Raw genomic sequence first — 19,214 nt, forward strand, 5'->3', positions numbered from 1 at the left:
GGAGAAACTGTTCTGTAAAAATCAGTGTGGGATCTACTTGTATTCACTCCCTCAGCAGGTTCTTTAGAATATATCTCAACCAGCTTTACACATCTTGAGGCTAAAATGTTTGCCCATTCATCTTTAAAAATAGTTAAAGTTCAGTCAGATTGAATGGAAAGTGTCCAGAAACCGTCATTTCAAAGTCTTGCCACTGATTCTCAGTTTGACGATTTTGTCTGGGCCGCTGGAGCGCTTGAACATGCTTTGATCGGAATCTGGCTTTGATCCTAATTTTAGTCTCATTTGATCAGAGTCCCTTCTTATTATGTTTACTGTGTTCCACTCATGGCTTGGGGCAAACTGCTAAAGAGCCATATTGTGACTTTCTTTCAATAGTTTCTTTCTTTTTGCCACCCTTCCATACATACCAGATTTGTGGAGTGCTAACTGTTAACAGATCCTCCAACCCATTAGTCTACCATCTCTGCTGCTCCTGCAGAGTTACCATTGTTCTCTACTGCTGTTTAGATGTGTTTCTTAGTCTTCGTGATGGTGATTGTTCACTGATGTAAACTGACAAACATTTCAGGCCTTTACAGAACACTGTACACAAAGGTGGACTATTCACCAATTAGGTGACTTCTCAAGGCATTTTGGTAGCGCTGGATTTAGGGGTATCAGAGTAAAGTGAGCAGAATACATACTAACATCACTTTTTTTCAGATTTCAACTATAAAGAACTTTAAGAACCATGTAAACCATGTTATTATCAGTGTTATTTATTCCACAAATATTTGTGTTGCTCCCAGAAAAAAACTAAACAAAACAAAAAATATTTTTTATTTTTCAAAAAGGGGGAAAAAAACCAATTCAAGGGTTGGGAATAAGAGTACTAAATGAAGACGATGAATAATAATTGTTTTCTTTCAACTTGTAAAATAGATTCTGATAGTCACCAGAAACACTTTAAAATGCACGAGTGTTATGTCAACATATACTGAAAGAAAACTCCTGCTGTAATGTTTTATTCCTTTGACGCTTTCAGGAAAAATGCTTTCCAAGTCATAGCTGTGGATGGAGTTTGCAGCGGAGTTGTACAGTTTCCCACCGCTGAAGACTGCTTGGACTGGCTTCAGGCAATAGCAAGCAACATTTCCAGTCTCACCAAGCACAATGTGAGTACGAAACAATAACAGCTTTTAGAGCCCAGTCCCCTGTGTAAAACAGGGGGATATTGGGCATGTTGTTAACGCAGCACTCACACAGTCTTGTTGATTGTCTTGGAAATGTCACAGACAGTATTAGGTAATGTAGACGAGTAATAATGTGTCTTCACACTTATCTCAGAGCCAGAGATTGCACGAAAAGCAATACCATTAACCTACACTTCCTCCGGTTGTGTTATTTAAAATTCATCATACAGAATCGTTCAATAATGATATCAAGGTACAAGTACAGCAAAGATGAAGCAAAGCTTCATCTTTTCTTGAGATATACTAAAGCTAATGTGGGAAAATGCATCAAGCCGACTGAGCTCAATCATGGAGAACAGCTTGCAGAAAATCTCTGTGAAGGTGTATCATTTAGAAACATTTTACATGTTTGACACTACGTTAAGAATGAATTGTGCATGCCACATTAGCAGACACTGCTTTAAAGATGTGTAAAAGGTCTGAAAAGGAATGTATTTTTAATGCAATAGCTTAATCTCTGGTGAACATTGTCTCACATCCTTGAAAAGAAATCCATCCTTGTGGATGCATATGTGTATTTAGCTGACTGCCATTAGGCTGAATGAGGACATTTATTTAACTGGCCTGCACAGTAAGCAGGATGAAATGAAAATTAAAAAACAAACTACCAAAGTTGATTGTTAGAGAACTGCAGAGAAAATGGTTATTTTGGGGTCAACAGGTCTCTTTGATAGCGGTGAGCTACTTAAGCAGCTGTGACTGTTGTGGAGAGCTCGACCATTGACTGAATTAAAATTGTTCAAGTATCCAGCTTCAGAGCCCCCAGTGGCTCTTTAAAACCTCCACATTAACTCTTGATAGCTAAACAGCTGAAAAAAAAGATCATAGCAATGTTATTGAATTAAAATAATGGATACAAAATGCTAGTTTATAGCAGCATTTTATAAATTTTTTTATGCAATTTACACAACAGTGAAACTACCATATTTTCCACACTATAAGGCGCACCTCAAAATCTTCAATTTCCTCAAAATCCAACGCCTTATAATCCGGTGCACCTTATATATGGACCAATATTGAGCCACAACAGGTCTAGCAACTATGGCAGCCGCTGACTTCATTTTTGCCCGTAGAAGAAGAAACGCGCGGTGCATGCTGGGATAGTTGTCAGAACGCTGGTTTGTAATCTATTAATAAAGTTTGACTGACCTATCTACCTACCGACCGTCTAGAATCAGGCCGTCTGCAGGTCATTTAGCACCGCGTTCTCCACGAACATGCTGTGCGCGAACGGAGAAGGGTGACCATTGTCCGGCCACGCCCTGGCCCAGTCTCGGAAGGCTCTCCTCCCCGACCCGAGTCGGACTGTTTTGTTGACATTCCCGTTAGTGCAGCTCCATCTAGTGGATGCATAACGCAACTCCAGCCTCTACTATAGTGTCTATTCTATGCGCCTTATAATGCGGTGCGCCTTATATATGAAATAAGTTTTAAAATAGGCCATTCATTGAAGGTGCGCCTTATAATCCGGTGCGCCTTATAGTGCGGAAAATACGGTAATCTTACCAGGAATAATTAAGAAAAATACATTTTTGTTATTTTTTCATTTTTTATGGCAATCTGCAAGTATGTATTTTTCCAACCTTAATCCTTACCATGAAAGTAAAATTGTTCTTTAGTTTGAAAATCGAAACAAATAGCTTTTAGTTCATACTTCTAAAACCCGATGTACGGTAATCTGTTCCTCAAAAAAGATTTTGCACCTCTAAGCTAAAAACGGCTCTTTGGATTCTAAAGGTTGTTGACTCCTGAATTAAGTGATCCCAGGAATCCAAAAACAATGAAAAACAATAAACATTAGTAAAATATTAGCATCCTGTAGTTTTAAAAGAAAGACAATCTTGTGTTATTTGAGATCTGAAAGTTTTACTATTGATAATTTTCTTCAAATAAATGCTCAAATTAGCTTTTTATATTTGGGAAAAATATACCAAAAATATCCTGTTTTACTGAAATGATAAAATTTAATCAGGATAATGATCTTTTTTTTATTCCTTAATTTTTTTCAGATAATCAAAAGCAAATACAAAAATCATCACAGACATGGTTCACCTTTCGTTCATGACCATGGAGGAAGCTCTTGGGTCGAGCTGATGAGCAGAAAACACAGAGACTCTGGATGATCCAGAGAAAGATCATCAGTTTGGAAAGATATTACTCTATGGTTCCTCTCACTGCATGCATTAGCCTTGTAAAAATGTTAAACCAGAACAGTGCTGCTGTTATTGTAGCAGTATTTCTTTTTGTTAAAAAGAAAAAAAAATCTATCATTCCTTAACACTGGATTTTTTTAAACATAGCCATAAGTACTCAGTAGTTGATTTCTTTCTTCATTTTAGTGTGAAATTATACTGCTGCAACAAACGACTCATTTATTTTCAGGCTCTTTACACAACTTTAACATATTTCTGTTGTTTCTTTGTAGAAATCTCCGAGAATTAATAAGGAATTACGAAGGAATTACCTCATAGACGTAAACAGGCTCTTGTGTTGGCTCTCCAAGGGACGTGAATGTGGCATAAAACTAGCAGCAGAATAAAAACTGAGGATTTTGTAATTATCATGTGGCCATGGGGATGGTTTTGTGTCTGGGTGGGGGGGGGATAATGGAACCCTGGTTAATTGGAGAGGACCAAGTGAGGGACACACTAAACATAACACAGATGACTCACTGGATTTCTCACTCCAGCCTTGGCATTTACAAAGGTGTTTGATCGAGCTGCAGGAGTAACATAGACTGGTGCATGAGGTGCGAATTTCTGCTCAGAAAATCTCATTGTTAGGGTTGGTATTGTGAATGAAATTGATGAGCCAAGAGTGCATTTCACTATTACTTGTTTGGCTCTTTGAAAGGAGATTTTGTGATTTACTGCACGAGTTTTATTTTGGTCGTCCGATTTCCTCCTGCTTTCATCATACTGAGGGAACACCAAAAAGGCGTTTGGGACGTATAAACTATGCTATTGATTTAATCATCAATGTGTAATTCCAACAGAGTCCTAAAGAGATCTTTGAAAAAGTATGAGAAAAGTCTACTTTTAAATTTAACTCCCATAAATATTTAGTTGAAACCGCATGTGTGGTACAAAAAGAGAATAAGGCAAGACAACCCTTTTTTCACTAATATTAAATCACACTGATGCTTTAGGTCATTTTAAAAACTATCAATTTTTGCAGTATAACTTCAAATACATAGGTCTACATTTCCTTGGTATTAATAAATTATCCTTTTACACTTTGTGACTTGGGTCAAACCTTTGTATCAGACCAAAGGACTTACAAAGGTTTTATTTTTTTGAGTGAATATTCAGTCTTCAATCTATCTCGTCATGTTGCATTTGAAATAATGCCTTTTTCCTTGCTGATGGGTTTTTCAAACCATATTAAACTGGTTTCACTGTGAATAAGACACACTTACCAACTGCATACAGGATCTACACAAGGTCTGATGCTGCTGTCCAGGGTTTTGTTGCCAAATCTGTGTTTTGGTAACAAAACACAGATTTGTCTCTGGAGCACTGAATCCATCTCCATGCTAAATGTTATGACACATGGACATTCTCTGTCCTCTTTGTGCTTATATTTAATTGTTTGAACATGTGAGGGTGTTGCTCACGCTGGATTGTTTTGGCATTTAGCAAATAGAAGTAATTTTTGGTAATCCTAACTGACCAAAGACAGGAAAGGCTTAGTCTAATTTAATCTGGAAAGATATTATTCATGTATAGAGGGTATGTTCTTCTATAAATAAAAGCAGCCTTTTGAACTACGGCATTTCGAAAATAAATTAAGAAATAGAGTGCTTTGTTGCTTGCAGATGTCTGTCTTTTGAACAATCTATTTGCAGTCAAACGTGTATCATTTGTCACAACGAGACGCTTTCATTTCTTTGAGCGATGGCGGAGGAGGAAAATCCACTCTACTCTCTGCGCTCGACAACCCCCCATAAAGGCTCAGTGATGTTCTGGTCTAGTGGCTGGAGAGGCCATCTCAGGGTACATGAAACCCCTCTTGAATTTGTTTAGCGAGGCATTTGAAGGCATCATTGAGGACATTATGAAAGGAAGCACTTGCTCCACTGCGCCTAATGACTCCCACCAGTCAGCTGCCGCACAGCAGTGCTATTGCACGCCGAAGTCCGTCTGCCATTTTATTTCCATACACGATTTGTGAATCAGATGTGATGTTCGGAGAAGGCTTGATGACGAGTCACTTCTAATGACTCATTGCGTTCATGTTTGGGCGCTCTACTCTTCACACCATGTTGGGTTTCTCTACGCATTGACCTTGAGTACAAGCCTATGTTTTTTTTCTTTTAATCAGAGCTCAGCTCCAAGTTTCCAGCTGTTTCTAGCAAAGTGCAGCCTGAACACTCGGGCTCAGAGGTGCTGATTCAATTCAGTGGAAATCTTTAAAGCTCTACTTCAGTAACATTCAGCAGCTCCCACTGTTAAGAGTATTTCTAAGTTCAGTCAGCGGGCATTGGGCTGGGATCACTCTCCCTTCTTATAGATTAGGTTTTGTCCTTTTTTTGTGAGTTTAAAAAGAATCTTGAAGAAGAAATTGTGTTTCTTGTAACATGGTTGGATAACAAAACATTGCTAATAAGGCAAATAAATGCATACATTGCTATTTAAGTTTGCCATAATGAATTAAAGCCACAAATATATAATTTTAGTACTTTTTGGATTCTTTAAAGTGAAGATACAATGCTTCTTACTTTTGATATAGAGCTTGTGTTATTCATGACAGGGCACAGCAAGTTTATTTGCAAAGCCAGTTTCCCTCAGCAGGAAATATTTAGTGATTTTAACAATTAATTAGGATACTTAAAAATAGAAGAAAGAGCATGAGAAAGAGATGACAGCATTAACTATTTTCAAACGAAAAAGCATTTAGAAAAAAATAATAATGCATAAATACTGCAGCCAAAGATTAAAGGGATTTGCATTTACAGAACATAAAAAGGGAGACAAACAGTGGTAAATTTTTGTTTGCACTTCTCAGTGGTTAAAACGTTGAATTGCTTCTGTAAACTTTCTTTTTTTTTAGCAGCAGCGTTAAATGATCTGACAGTTTTTGGAGGCATCAGGTGTTCAGAAAGCGCGTTCACCAATTGCTTTGTGTTGATGATGTGAACACGTCCCAGATCTCTTCATGCTTCACAGTTTTAATCTGAGTCATATGTACAAATAAATAGGAATCATTTAATGCTTAGCACATAAGAAACACATGCATTGAGTTAGAATGCTACGTTTCAGGGATTTAGCCAGACCTTTGTATAGAATCAATAAATCTCAATTTAGATATAGTTTGCCACCATTGCAATAACATGGTGAGTGTGTCAGATTCTTATTATTTGTTGTGTACTTCGATTTTAGTACAATAAAATCCCTCCCAAAAATAAGTTTTTGGCTTAAGGAAAAGTTTGCAAGACGTTTTTGAAGTCCCAATTATGTTTTCTGCATAACTGCTGCTTCACACATAATGCAATGACAAGTAGACAGCTCTAAAATGCAAGAGCAGCTGGCCAGCTCAGTCAGCATGGTTCTTATGCTTCTTGTGTTGTCATTTACAGGGTTTTAGTTCTTTGATGCAGTTTTTAAAAACATGGTTTCTTGTGAAGTTTCTCAAAATTGAATTAAATGTACAGTAAATATTCATTCCAAATCTATCTTGGTCTTAATGTTGTAAATCTTCAATAATAAGTAGTTATAAACTAAGACAAATTCAAGAAAAAGCATACTCGGGAACATTTAAATAATATTTCTTAACCAAATAAACTAGGAACCAACACAATTTGCTACCAGTAAGATATTAAATAAATTGATCACACATTTATTTCTATTTACATTCTTGCAGAGGCCAAAGTATTTCAGATATAAAGGTTTCCTGTCTATATTTTTAAAAACAGAAAGAGATGGATTATTGATTTTGAGTTTAGAAGTTCAGAAGTGAACCGATAAATCTCTCCTGATTTGAGTTAAAGCTTCACAAACCTGCAGCCTAAAGACCCTAGAGCTGAATCTGAGAAAACCTGCTGTCACTGTTCCCATATATCTGCACCCAGCTCACATCAGTCTTTTTCCCCCCTTTCACATTTTCTCTGCTGAAATAAAAACATAGCTTTTCTTTATTCTCTCCGCTCCCCAAACTTTAGTATCGTTTAACAATTGCTCACTCCCCTGGCTTGTTCTTGTCTCTGTAGGAGGATGGACTTGGGAATGGACATCTTAATTTGGTGCTCTGCTTCTAAGAAAGAGTTATATTGATAGTGTAGCTGTGGATTAGTTGCGAGTGATACCTGTGATCTGAACACAGGGTTTTAATTTGAAGCCTGACTGCTCTCTCTGCTTTTATTACCAGAGAGAGAGAATTGATTTTTTTTAAGTGGATTTTTTTTTTAAGGAAGAGCCTCAGGACCTCATGGAAGTGGCTGGATCTATCTCATTTTGAAATTTGCATGCTTTGAATAAATTGAGTTCTCCTTCAATATGTGTGGTTAATATGTTACCACTGTAATGTTTACTTTTTTCTTTGCACAGAGGCACATAGGGTATTTTAAATTTTTTGTGACAAATGTTACAGTGGGTATTGATGCTCCTGTTAAATTTTGCAGGTGAAGAAGATTAACAGGAATTTTCCAGTAAACCAGCAGGTGAGCTCTTCTATTAATTATTCAACCCACTTTATTTTACGTATCTTTAATGTTTGTGCTTTAGCCAACATTAAAACTGAGGTAATTCTGAGCCGCTCTGTAAGTCAGAGAAGTTACACAGGCCGGTATTGCCAGCTATTACAGCACATGGGAAGTGCTTGCATCATTTAAGTCCATCCACTGGGAGATGATCAGAAAACAACTTAAGTGCTTTCAGTCAGTTAACTCATCATGTCAACCTTCAGTCTAAATGGAGAAAATCAAGCATGCATCAAGGGCTTTCTGCTTATTTACTGCAGCTTCTGCCTCACAACAACAAAAAAAATAGCAGCCATGCAAATTTAAGGTAATAGTTCACAATGGAAAATTACACAGTGTCACAAATCTTTTCACTTTGTTTTGTAAATGAAGAAAAGGTCTCGCCGTATTCTTGTCAGTTCATACCTCTGTTCATTATCGTCTGGTGGGACTGTTGCTATATAACTTCATTTCCTAGTAGTTAGTTCTTCGTTTATTCTGGTGTTCTCCTAGATCAGTGCTACTTTCCTCTTGGTTTGTACTTTTACATTGAGAAAGACAATAAACTCCTCTGTCTTCACCAGTAAAGAAATGCTACAATGTATTGGAATTTTAGGTCACTGAGCGAAAGCATAAAAAAGCATAAATGTGAAATCCAAACTCTGGAGGATTTTTGGAAAATTTGCAGAAAGGATTTTTTCTAAAAACATTCAATGTGAGATTAGTTTAAAACAAGCATTTCTTTCAAAAATTTTTAACACCTTTACCAAGATATCGTCATCCTTCTACACATTTGTATGTAACATTTCCTTTATATGACTGAGAACATTTTAACCTTGTATTATTAAAAAAACATAGATTTTAAACCTGATGAAACCTCAAAAGATATCTCACATATGAAGAAATAATGGATGACATAGTTGTGTGAGAACTGTTTTTGTTAAAGCCAAAATTCTTTGACTTTTCTCACACATTTTCAATTTATTGTGACTAAAACCAGCCCTTGATTTCACGGCTGGTTTCGTGAAAACAAAAAAAGAAATCAGAGAAGCAGCTTGTGATTTTTTTTTTTTTGTTTGATTTTTTTTCCGGCTCAGAATATTTCTGTCAAGTTGTCAGATGAAAACCTTGGGTTTACTTTTACTAATGATGAGGAGGAGGAACCAGATATGGAAGCATTTAGGCTCATTTAGAAGCTTGCAGGTCTGTTTCAAAGAGGATGTAGGGACTTTTGACAGCCTGTTCGCAAGTTGTGGCGACTTCAACTCAAACAAATACCAACTCCAAGCTGGAGAAATCACCTCCAAATTTAATGTCGTCAGTCTACAGAATATTTTCCCCAAGAGTCTGGGAATCATCAGGACTTTTTCAAACTTGGCTAGGCATATGAAACATACAGCCAATGAAACTGTATGTGCCTTATTTTTTCTAACGTTATAATTTTTTGGGTGATCTGAAACATTTAGGTGGAATAAATATTGAAAATTGAAGAAATCTATCAGGCAAAAAAAGTTGATTTTATTCCCATGTATTTTACCATCAGGGAGAAAGGACAGTAAACTTGTGCCAGAGTTTATAATTCTTAAAAAGAATTGCAATTTTACTTAGAGATTTGATGCATTTTCTTTCTAGTTGGACCCTTAAGATGATGCAGCACATTTTTATCAATCCCGGACTTTAGACAAATGGATGTTATGTGGTACACCATGCAGACTTATTTCCCTATCCAATATTTTGACTTGAAATAGTAAGAACAACAGCACTGTTAACAAGGACTGACCAATAAGCAGTTTAAATGCACTTTACTTCACCTAAAACGACTTGAGCCTTCTTTGTGCAACACTCCGATTTAGAATTTTCTGCCTACTTTTACATAAATGAAAGGATGAGATCTCCAACTGAAAGATGTCAAGATGAAACTTCACCAGCAAAAGAACATGTTTTGTCTTATCCCGATTTTACACACAAAGATTTGTTCTGGTATTTTCAGCATGAATCTAAAGTTCTTATTTAAGTATGTATGAAATTTGGCACTTCTGAGTTAAACGTTAATAATAAATAGAGCCAAACTCTGACTTGTTAAGTATGTATGATTTTTGACACACTAGAGATATCGTTTGATAATTAGGGGTTTGCCTCTTTTCACCTTAACATAAATCATTAAATACCGTCAAGGGTATCCGAAAATGAAAACCTGTCACATTTTTGGAAGAAAACGTTCCATAAATTAGGCGTGAAAACATGTGATAAAACCTTTATGCTGCCAGTAGGAATAAAGCTGGAAAATAAGTGTTTAAATACTAGTGAAGTAAAGATGTCAGGGAAATATTTATATGAAGAAAACTGTGTTTAAATAAATTGTGTACAAAGTAGCAACAAATTCAAAACACAGAAGGGTTGTATTTAAAATTACTTTTCTCCTTGTTGGGCCTCAAAGTTGTCATATTTTATTTGACTTTTTCCAGTATGCTAAATTACCCTGGACCTCAAGACTATTCTGCATGTTTTAACACACCGGATTCAGAGAATTCCAGTTCAGCAAAAGCTTCCTTATCTCCAATTAATTTAAATCATGTGTGCTGAAACCTAAAACATTGACCATCACCTAATAAGAAAGTTCAATCTGTTATTTGGTGTGAGCAGCACACCAGGTGGAATGTTCGGGGTCCAAACAAAGCAAATGTTTAAAATGCATAGATTGTGCTAGTCATGCTGAGGTGTCCTCATTTATTTCTCTGCAGCAATAGCTTTTTTTTAATTACAATTTAGTAAAAAAAATAAAAAATTAAAGGTCTCTTCCTCCATTTGTATTCTTCATTTTACAACTTGAATTTTGAAACTCATTCTCCATTGTGTCATTAATACCACCCCACTGACATCCACATTTTTATACAGCCCGTCTTACATTCTCTCACTTAAAGTTTAGATGCTTAGCGAATCTCATCATGGTCTGTGCAGAATAATGGGGCCCGTTTCAGTTTTCTCTAAAACCAAACCAAACTAAATAGCTCGTTGTCCGTCTTCTGTGCAATTCCTGAAAAAGTACAGATACTAACCTGTCACTGCTGAGTCCGTTTGGGGTTTGAAGATTGTGCCAAAATTTGCACTTGCCAGAATATAGATAGATTTCTGTTTTCTGAAGTAAAAATTGGAATCTTTACACAAAAACTCTTTTCTACAGGCTCATAAAGACAAAGGAAGTACAAAAATAGTTTCCACAGTTGCAAAATCCCTCATTTTCCAGGCACTTTACTTCACAGCTTTGCAAAGCTGGATTTAGTACCAGATATTCATGGTTGAAATGTTCTTGTGATTATTTGGTGAACATAGTTATATCATCTTTCTTATTTCATGGCTAAAAATATAAAAAAATTTAACACCTTTGAGCTAATTTTTAATTCCAGTTCATTTTTATTTTACTTTGTAAAGTACACAATGCTGTTTGCTTTATTGGACAGATTATCTACATGGGCTGGGTCGACGAGAAGGAGCAGGACTCTGTTCAGGACAGGATGTACTCACCAAAGTTTCTCGCTCTGAGGGGTTCCTCACTCTTCAAGTTCACAGCTCCTCCCGTAAGCATTCTCTTGTGTTTAATTTCTATTTCATCAAATCAAACTCCTGTTTTGGATTGATGCTTTCTGCTCCTGAGGTGGGGGGGGTATTTAATTTTCATTTAATGCTAATCTACTGTTGAGGAAAGGGGGAAAAAATGCTTCCCTATTTAAGAAACAGGAAGCAGCTCACTTATAATCATTTGTGGTGCATTGATCTTTGTCTTGATTGATGATGATCATTTAATGTGTTTACATTCTGCCAGCTATTTGGGTTATTATGACGAGAGGGATAAGCTGTCAATGGGCCTGTTGATGGCAAGAGATTGATAGATAACTGAAATTGCCTGCTGATGGTGATTGTGCTGATATAAATGGAATATGCTAATGTGAGTGGATGAGGGAACATGAGAGAGCCTGCATGTTCAAAAGTCTGGACATGTTTTGTTATTAATCTAAACTAGCTATCTGGGATTTATGGCTTCCTGCATGTGGGAGGATGTAACTGGAATTTGAAAGGCTACAATGGGTTTGAAAAGTATTTTTACCACGTTGACATTTTCGAGTTTTGTCACGTTACAACCATGAATTTTATTGGAATGCACATACTGGTGAAGTGGATGGAAAATGCAAGTCTGAAAAGCATATTGATTCTGGCCCCCTTTAGAGTGACATCCTTAAATCCCATAAAATCCACTTCAACCAGCTGCTTCAAGAAGTCTTATATACACTCTACTTGTATGCATGTAAAAAAGGTCTTGGTAACTCTGAAGAAGCTACAGAAACCCATTAATAGTGCAGTTATTTTGGGGGGAAAAAGTAAGCTATTATTGAAAGAAAGCCATACGATGTCCCATTAACTAATTTTCCCCAACCCATGTAGAGAGCACAGCTGAGACATAGAACAAGGTTTCTTGCCAGACATCATCATAAATGAACCATGTGCTATGTGGTCTACATTCAAAATACTATGTGGTGGATAACCAACACGGCACATCACCCTGAACTTACAATGAAATGTGCTTTTGGAGAGCTATCTTCAGCAAGACAGGGAAGCTGATCAGAGTTGATAAGAAGATGGAAGGAGCAACATACAGTGCAACCCTGTGAGCAAACCTCTTAGAAGTTTGAGACGGTAGAGGTTTTCCATCCAACACAGCAGGAACCAACTTAATCCAACTGAGAGTCTGTGGCAAGATTTGAAAATTGCTCTTCACAGGCTCTCCCTGTGGAAATATGTCTAGATTTAAGATTAGTATAATTTTCCTTCTGCTTCACAAAAATGCATTACTTGTATCATAAAATCTCACTCGATTACATTGAAAATGGAAAAAATTGCAAGTTACTGGGTACATCAATCAATCAGCAAGGAAATACTGTAATGTTCCAGTCCTTTGGATTTGATATGTTACTAGCAAAAGCACTGTGCATTGTTCTGTAAATAATTGTTTTTTTCTGTATATAAAAAGTATTCCCAAGGAATTCCCCTGTTGCAAAAAAAAACACATGCTATGTTTCCTCTTAGGCACAGTTCCTGATCTTTTTTTATTCCTCTCCATTGAGACATTTCTTAAATCAAACACAACATTCATGTGCTGTTTTCAGGTGACGACGTGGGACTGGACCAGAGCAGAGAAAAGCTTTACCGTGTATGAAATAATGTGCAAAATTTTAAAGGTATCACAGTCTCTCTTTTTTTTTGTCTTTTTACTCAATTCCCCAAGCATTTAGAGCAGTGGATCTCAAACAGGGTACACTAGGAGAATATTAAGCAGCAGAAGTGAATCTAAGGGATGCTCTCATATGACTCACTTATACAGTACATTTGCATGTATTCTTCTTGCTGTTCCACAGACAGACTCAAGGCTTGTAGTTATTATTCTATGCAGGTTTCAAGTCACTTTGAATTTGATGGTGAGAATTTATCTGCCACTCATTATCTAGAAACGGATTTTGAATAGCTAGATATAGATTCACAAATGCAATTATCTGTAGGCTGACCTTAAATTGCAATTGAGTTTATAGAAAGCTGTGAGGCGACACATTAGATTATGATTATTAAAGTTAGTAACGCCTGTCAGGGAACTGTGCTGCTGTTGCCTTATCTGTCAGCCCGCTCTGTGTTATCTTAGGACAGTGACCTTTTGGACAAAAGGAGACACTGCTTCAGTGTTCAGACAGAGAGTGGGGAGGACATGTTCTTCAGCGTAGAGCTGGAGTGTGAACTGCTGATCTGGGAAAAGGCTTTTCAGATGGCCACGTTTCTGGAGGTGGAGCGGATACAGGTCTGTGTTTTTATTTAACAGCCTCAGGCTGTTTCAGCACAGTTGTTTTAGCACGAAAAAACTGATAATACTCTTGAGACATCTGTAACTGTTGTAACATCGTATCTTGCTGTTCTGCAGTGTAAAACATATGCTTGCATAATGGAGAGCCACCTCATGGGACTTACAGTTGACTTCAGCATGGGATTTGTGTGCTTCGATGCTGCTTCAAAGGCAAGTTCATGACAATCTTCTCTAAACTCTTCAGCGTCTCCATTTATCAGTTCATTTCTCAGCCTTGCAAAGTTGGATTTATCTATGTATTTTTCATATCAATGGTTTTGTCAAGTTGTGACCTGCTGATGCCGATATTGGTTATTTATTACAGTTATACAAACTTTTGCTGTCTAGTTTTTGCACAAACTGAAGTCTTAACATGAAAATGTTTGCAGTAAAATAATTTACTCAGAGCATGACAGAGCTTTTGCTGTAAAAAGTGTTTAAGTATATATAATTTGCAAGATGGATTATACCATATATGATTTTTTTCTGCACACCTCAGAATGAAAAAGGTGTGCGCACTTACATTTTTGTATACAAGACTAGAAAATAACTTGTCTTATGCAAGTAAGCTATGACTTGCTATTATGTTTTAGATTATTAAAATTTTTTTAAACTATAAATGACCTTCAAGCAGCCATTCTAATGTGATGAATTAGGACCGGAGGAAACGTCATGCTATGTGTGGGAAATGGGGAGGAGTCAGTGTTACACAGCTCTGCGGTTCAACAGAAGTTTACAAAGTTTTTTAAACAAAGACAAAATGGTCAGAGTTTACATTCTAAACCGTCTTAGCATCTTCTCTTAACAATAAACATCATTGGTATAGTTATAGGGGTAACATAACATACAAACAAGTCTCTGTATTACATATAGAGCTATTGGACGGTTTCCAAAAGAAAGCAAATATTTCCTAATTTAGCAGAAACCTCTAAGATATTGAGAATAATTAAGTTGTCTTCTCACAGCAAAACCTTCCATGCTGGTGATTGCTAATTTCAACACGACCCGGTAGCGCTTACATAGACGGTGCTCACTGATCGGTAAAAAAAAGAAAGTTTGAATTGTTAGATTCTGCCTCTTCTGAGCGGTGAATATCCGGTCATACAGTTGGCCAACTTCTATGCCAGGGCAGGGGAATCCTCTGTTATCCATTCAAATATGGAGGAATGCTCTCCTCAGCACGCGTTGCATACAGTTGGATGGAACAAATCATGACGCCTCAGCTGACTTCTTTTTTTGTGCTGCTGCTAACTTATTCTGCTCACTGTGCATTTTAGGAGTTGTGAGTTCATTTGTTTTGACGGCTGAACCCCTCCCAGCTAAAACCTCTTACTGCAGCGTACAGTTCATTTTGGCCTTTCCCCAAGTCTCACAGGCATGCATACTACTCCACTGGTGCACATTATGTTGATGAGAGGGACACAAGCACTGCCATATTGTTCTCTAAGATTTTGGCCCCGATTCCAGCAGTGCGCGGCAACAATGTCCCCCAAGCATGACAATAATGTTGCCAGATTATTGTTTATAGAGAGAAATTCACCAAGCACAATCCATATGTAAACTGCAGTTGCAGACAATGTGAGTGGGATTATTCCATAATTAAAAACTGCTTTTGGCAAATTTGACAAGCATGCTGCTTTCTGACAGAAACCAACCAAAATGTAACCGCTTGACAAACAGATCTGTAATCTGCAGGTTTAAGATACAGTCAGATCTTATTCCATCTCTGCAGTACCGTTTCCACATGGACAACATACAAGGCAAAAAAAAAAACTGTATAAAATATTTATGGTTAATCTCCACCACCATCTCTCTGCCAGTGCTTTTGTTTGGACTTTTTCCTCTCATGTCTGTGGTTCTCTTCTGTGCTCACACACATGAGAATCAAGTAAGCTCATCTCTGACCTTTCAAAGATGAACACACAGTGAGTGGGCGGATGAATCAATGCATGAATATGATACTTACTACTGTGTAATGTGTTGCATATATTAGGACGTAAAATATGTGAACTAGAACAGCACAATGCAGTTATGTGTTAAACTGTGGCATTATTATTCAGACAATACCGACTTCCAGTTGGATACAAAGTCAATATAAAGTTCTTTATTGCTACAAAGTTAGGCAAGATAACAAGCATTTTATTTATTTTTAATTTATTTTACTCAAGCTGGAGTTTCAGCAGACTTCTTCAAAATTCTGCTCTAACTGGTTGACTAAGAAATACTTTGTTCAGACAACGCACTGACACAATTACGCATGGATTTATCATTTATTCCCATATATTCCCATATAACACAGAGTTGGTCTTCAATAAACTCACATCTAGCTCCTGATAACATGCTTACAGGAGTCAGGGACTCCCTATAGATATAGATTTTTGAACATGACATTAAGTGTAATGTACTCCAATGGGCTTCACGGTAACCAGATCTCAACCCAGTAGGGTGCCTTTGGAGAGTGGTGGGAAAGAAGATTTGCGTCGTAAATCTATAGCATCAATCTCAGAAATGTTATAAGACACCTTGTTGAATCTATGCCCTTGACAATTAAGGCAGTTCTGAAGACAAAAGGACTCCCATCTGGTTATAGCAAGATGTAACTAGTAAGGTAGATGAGAACTGCATCTCTCTCTTAGTACATTTTAAATGCTGTACAGATGAAAAAACTGCATTGCTAAAATCTACATAGTGCTCAATGTGAGAACACTGACATCAATAATGATTCGATCAGTGTTAGGCTTCTTTAACAAATCCTTGACAGCTTTTCTCTTAAAGAAATGAAAAGAATCAGTGCTTACTATGAAAAGTAATAACCACCCTGGTAATATAGTGCAATATAGCATCATGTTGCCTAAACCATTTTGACAGACTGGGGAATCTGGGGGTGTCTGGCAGTGAAATGAGAGCAGTAGATCCTTGACTTCAGGGTGGCCCTTCTGTGGTTCTGCTTTCCTCTGGTGAGACCCATGGATAGTAAATGTGACGGGGATCTCGGGGGGTCCTTGGACTGCGTCTAATTAGTTGTACTCTTGCAGACCTCCTGGAGCTCTTCAAAATTTATTGTAGCGCATTGTCTTAGGAGTAGATACATACACATTACTATCAGAATAAAATGTTCCCTAACAGAATATTAGCAGGATAGTAAATTTCTTGTCAAGTATCTTTTCTGACTCAACTTTTCTACTTTGAAGTAGCATACAATGTTGCCAATGGAAGTTTTTGTTCTAATATTGACGTGGCTACTTTTGGTATCATTGTCAAGCGTCATTTCTCATGTGATTAGTGAACATAAAATGAAATCCAGATTTTTATTTGTACAATTTTATGATAGAGATTTTCCAGTGGTAGGCATCACAGATTGCATTTGTTGTGATTGATATTTTGTTTACTTCTTGTCTTCCATTTGGACACTGCAGACTCTTTAGACATAGGAAAACACTGGGGCACAGAATGGATGCTCCACACTGTCCTGTATAGCTTAAAACGTCTTGGCATGGCCACCACAAATCCCTAATTTCAGTCCTGCTGAGAATTTGTAGAGGCTGATTCAGTTCCACTGGTTCTGAGCCAGAACTCCAGCACACTGCTGTGAGAAGCTTGTGGAAGAAAAATCCAAAACATTTGACCCAAGTCATGTAGTTCAAAGGCAATGCTACAAAATGCTGAGGAAATGTAGTATGCTTGGTGTTGTAGAGATTGGACAAAATCGCAGACAAAAACTGGGCATAGTCATAATATGCATGCCAATTTAAAAAACAAAAACACTTACAGAGAGGGCCTGCAGGGAACCAGATACATGCCACAGATGAGCAACCCCAAACAATAGAAAGCAACTGCAAAACAACGAGGATGGGGAGCTACTGAGGCAAAGGTAGAAATGACAATGCAACCTAAAAGCCTAATCAGATGGAAATGAGAACAGCTGAGGGAGAAAGCACGCAGAGGAGAACGAGGTGATTGAGAACAGCTGTGCTGGGAAGCAAGCTGGCACGCTGAGGGAGGAAGATAAAAAGAGCAGGAGAAATGGGAGACCATAAAACTTAAGGGGAAAAATCCTGAAACTATCATAAACAGTTAACAATAAGAAACACTCGTTTACGGAACCTCAATCTAAATGTACAAATTAAAATACAGCCAGAAAAGAACGAATATGGAGGAAACAGAAATGGTAAGATTTAAGATGTAGAAATACAGGATGGATCCTAAACAGGAAACACAACACAAACAACTCAGGATAATGACAGTATGTAAATATCTAATTTTAAAGATATTTATAAATAAAAATTCTGAGATCCTTTCAGTCATTTTGACAAATATAAATCATTTTTCACTCTGATTTAACTTCAGACATGACAATTTTTGTTTGTAAATTTCTGGTTTCACCTAGTTAAATGTTTATCCAAGGTATACCCTTGATTTATTACACCTTTTGGAAAACGTGAAGTGTGTCAAACTAATAGCAGAACCTGAGCTGACCAGAGGAGTCGGGGATAACTACACATGGTTCCTGCTTCTCTCATGCTGTAATTTCAAATTCCAATTTCTCATTCATGGATGTTTATCTTCTTTTCTTGTGTTTTTCCAGATCTTGAGAGTACATAAATTAAATTTGCAGACCCTGCTCACAGTCACTCTGCAAATACAAACTAACATTGTTGATTCAGCTCGCAACTAGCTGCTACTATAGGATGCTGCGTCTTTGTGTTGGCTTCAAATGAATAGCTTGGAGCCTGTAAAGATAGATAGATTCTAAGGTGAATGTGATCTCACGCAGTAATGAATTTGTTTCTGCCAATCAAATGTGTGTTCTTTTCCCTGGGGAAGCAGAGCCTGCCAAGCCGGTGATCAGCCAAGCACATCAAAGTGTGGGGTGAAGATTGCAGTTGTGTCTTTTTCCTTCAGTATTCTGTGTTTGTAATCTACTAAATTATTATTCGATTTTATGGTTTTGATTTAAAACTTAACATGTCTCTGAGGCATCATCTCGTATGATTTATGCTTTTTAGGCCTTCTGATGCCAAACTTTGTGACAAAACAAAACAGAAAAAAACAATGAAAAATTATTTTACCGTTGTTTAAATTGTGTCTTAAAATTTGCAGACGAACTGGACAATTTTATACCAAACAAGAGGAAAGCGAGAAATGTCAAGTCCATTCATTTAAACTCGTGTGACATTACGTCCGTTTTCTTTTGTCTCAGATCAAAAGTGAGCAGGTTTAAATTCTGAGTAAAGAAACAAAACAACTTTCTGTTCCTCTGTGACGAGGCTATCTATTTGAAGTTGTAGTATCTGGTGAAATACTCTACATTATATTCATTAAATATGCATCATGTTCAGCAACAGAAGTTTAAACACGAGTCAGTGATGCGATTAGATAAACCATGAAAAGTGCAGAATGACGGTTTTAAACCTGGTTATCC

General features: G+C 37.1%; 1 protein-coding gene across 2 annotated transcripts in view; it reads left to right on the top strand.

Moving 5' to 3' along the window:
* sntg1 (syntrophin, gamma 1) overlaps positions 1-19,214 on the top strand; it is a 59,642-nt gene that overhangs the window by 33,874 nt on the left and 6,554 nt on the right. For both annotated transcript variants that reach the window (XM_081598017.1, XM_081598018.1), the window contains exons 12-17: positions 1,028-1,157; positions 7,855-7,893; positions 11,370-11,486; positions 13,071-13,142; positions 13,598-13,750; positions 13,871-13,967. In XM_081598017.1, coding sequence (XP_081454143.1) covers positions 1,028-1,157; positions 7,855-7,893; positions 11,370-11,486; positions 13,071-13,142; positions 13,598-13,750; positions 13,871-13,967 — 608 coding nt within the window. The remainder of the gene's footprint in view (positions 1-1,027; positions 1,158-7,854; positions 7,894-11,369; positions 11,487-13,070; positions 13,143-13,597; positions 13,751-13,870; positions 13,968-19,214) is intronic.

The sequence above is a fragment of the Poecilia reticulata genome, chromosome 17, assembly GCF_904066995.2.
Source record: "Poecilia reticulata chromosome 17, P_reticulata-male-v2, whole genome shotgun sequence".
Lineage (NCBI taxonomy): Eukaryota > Metazoa > Chordata > Actinopteri > Cyprinodontiformes > Poeciliidae > Poecilia > Poecilia reticulata.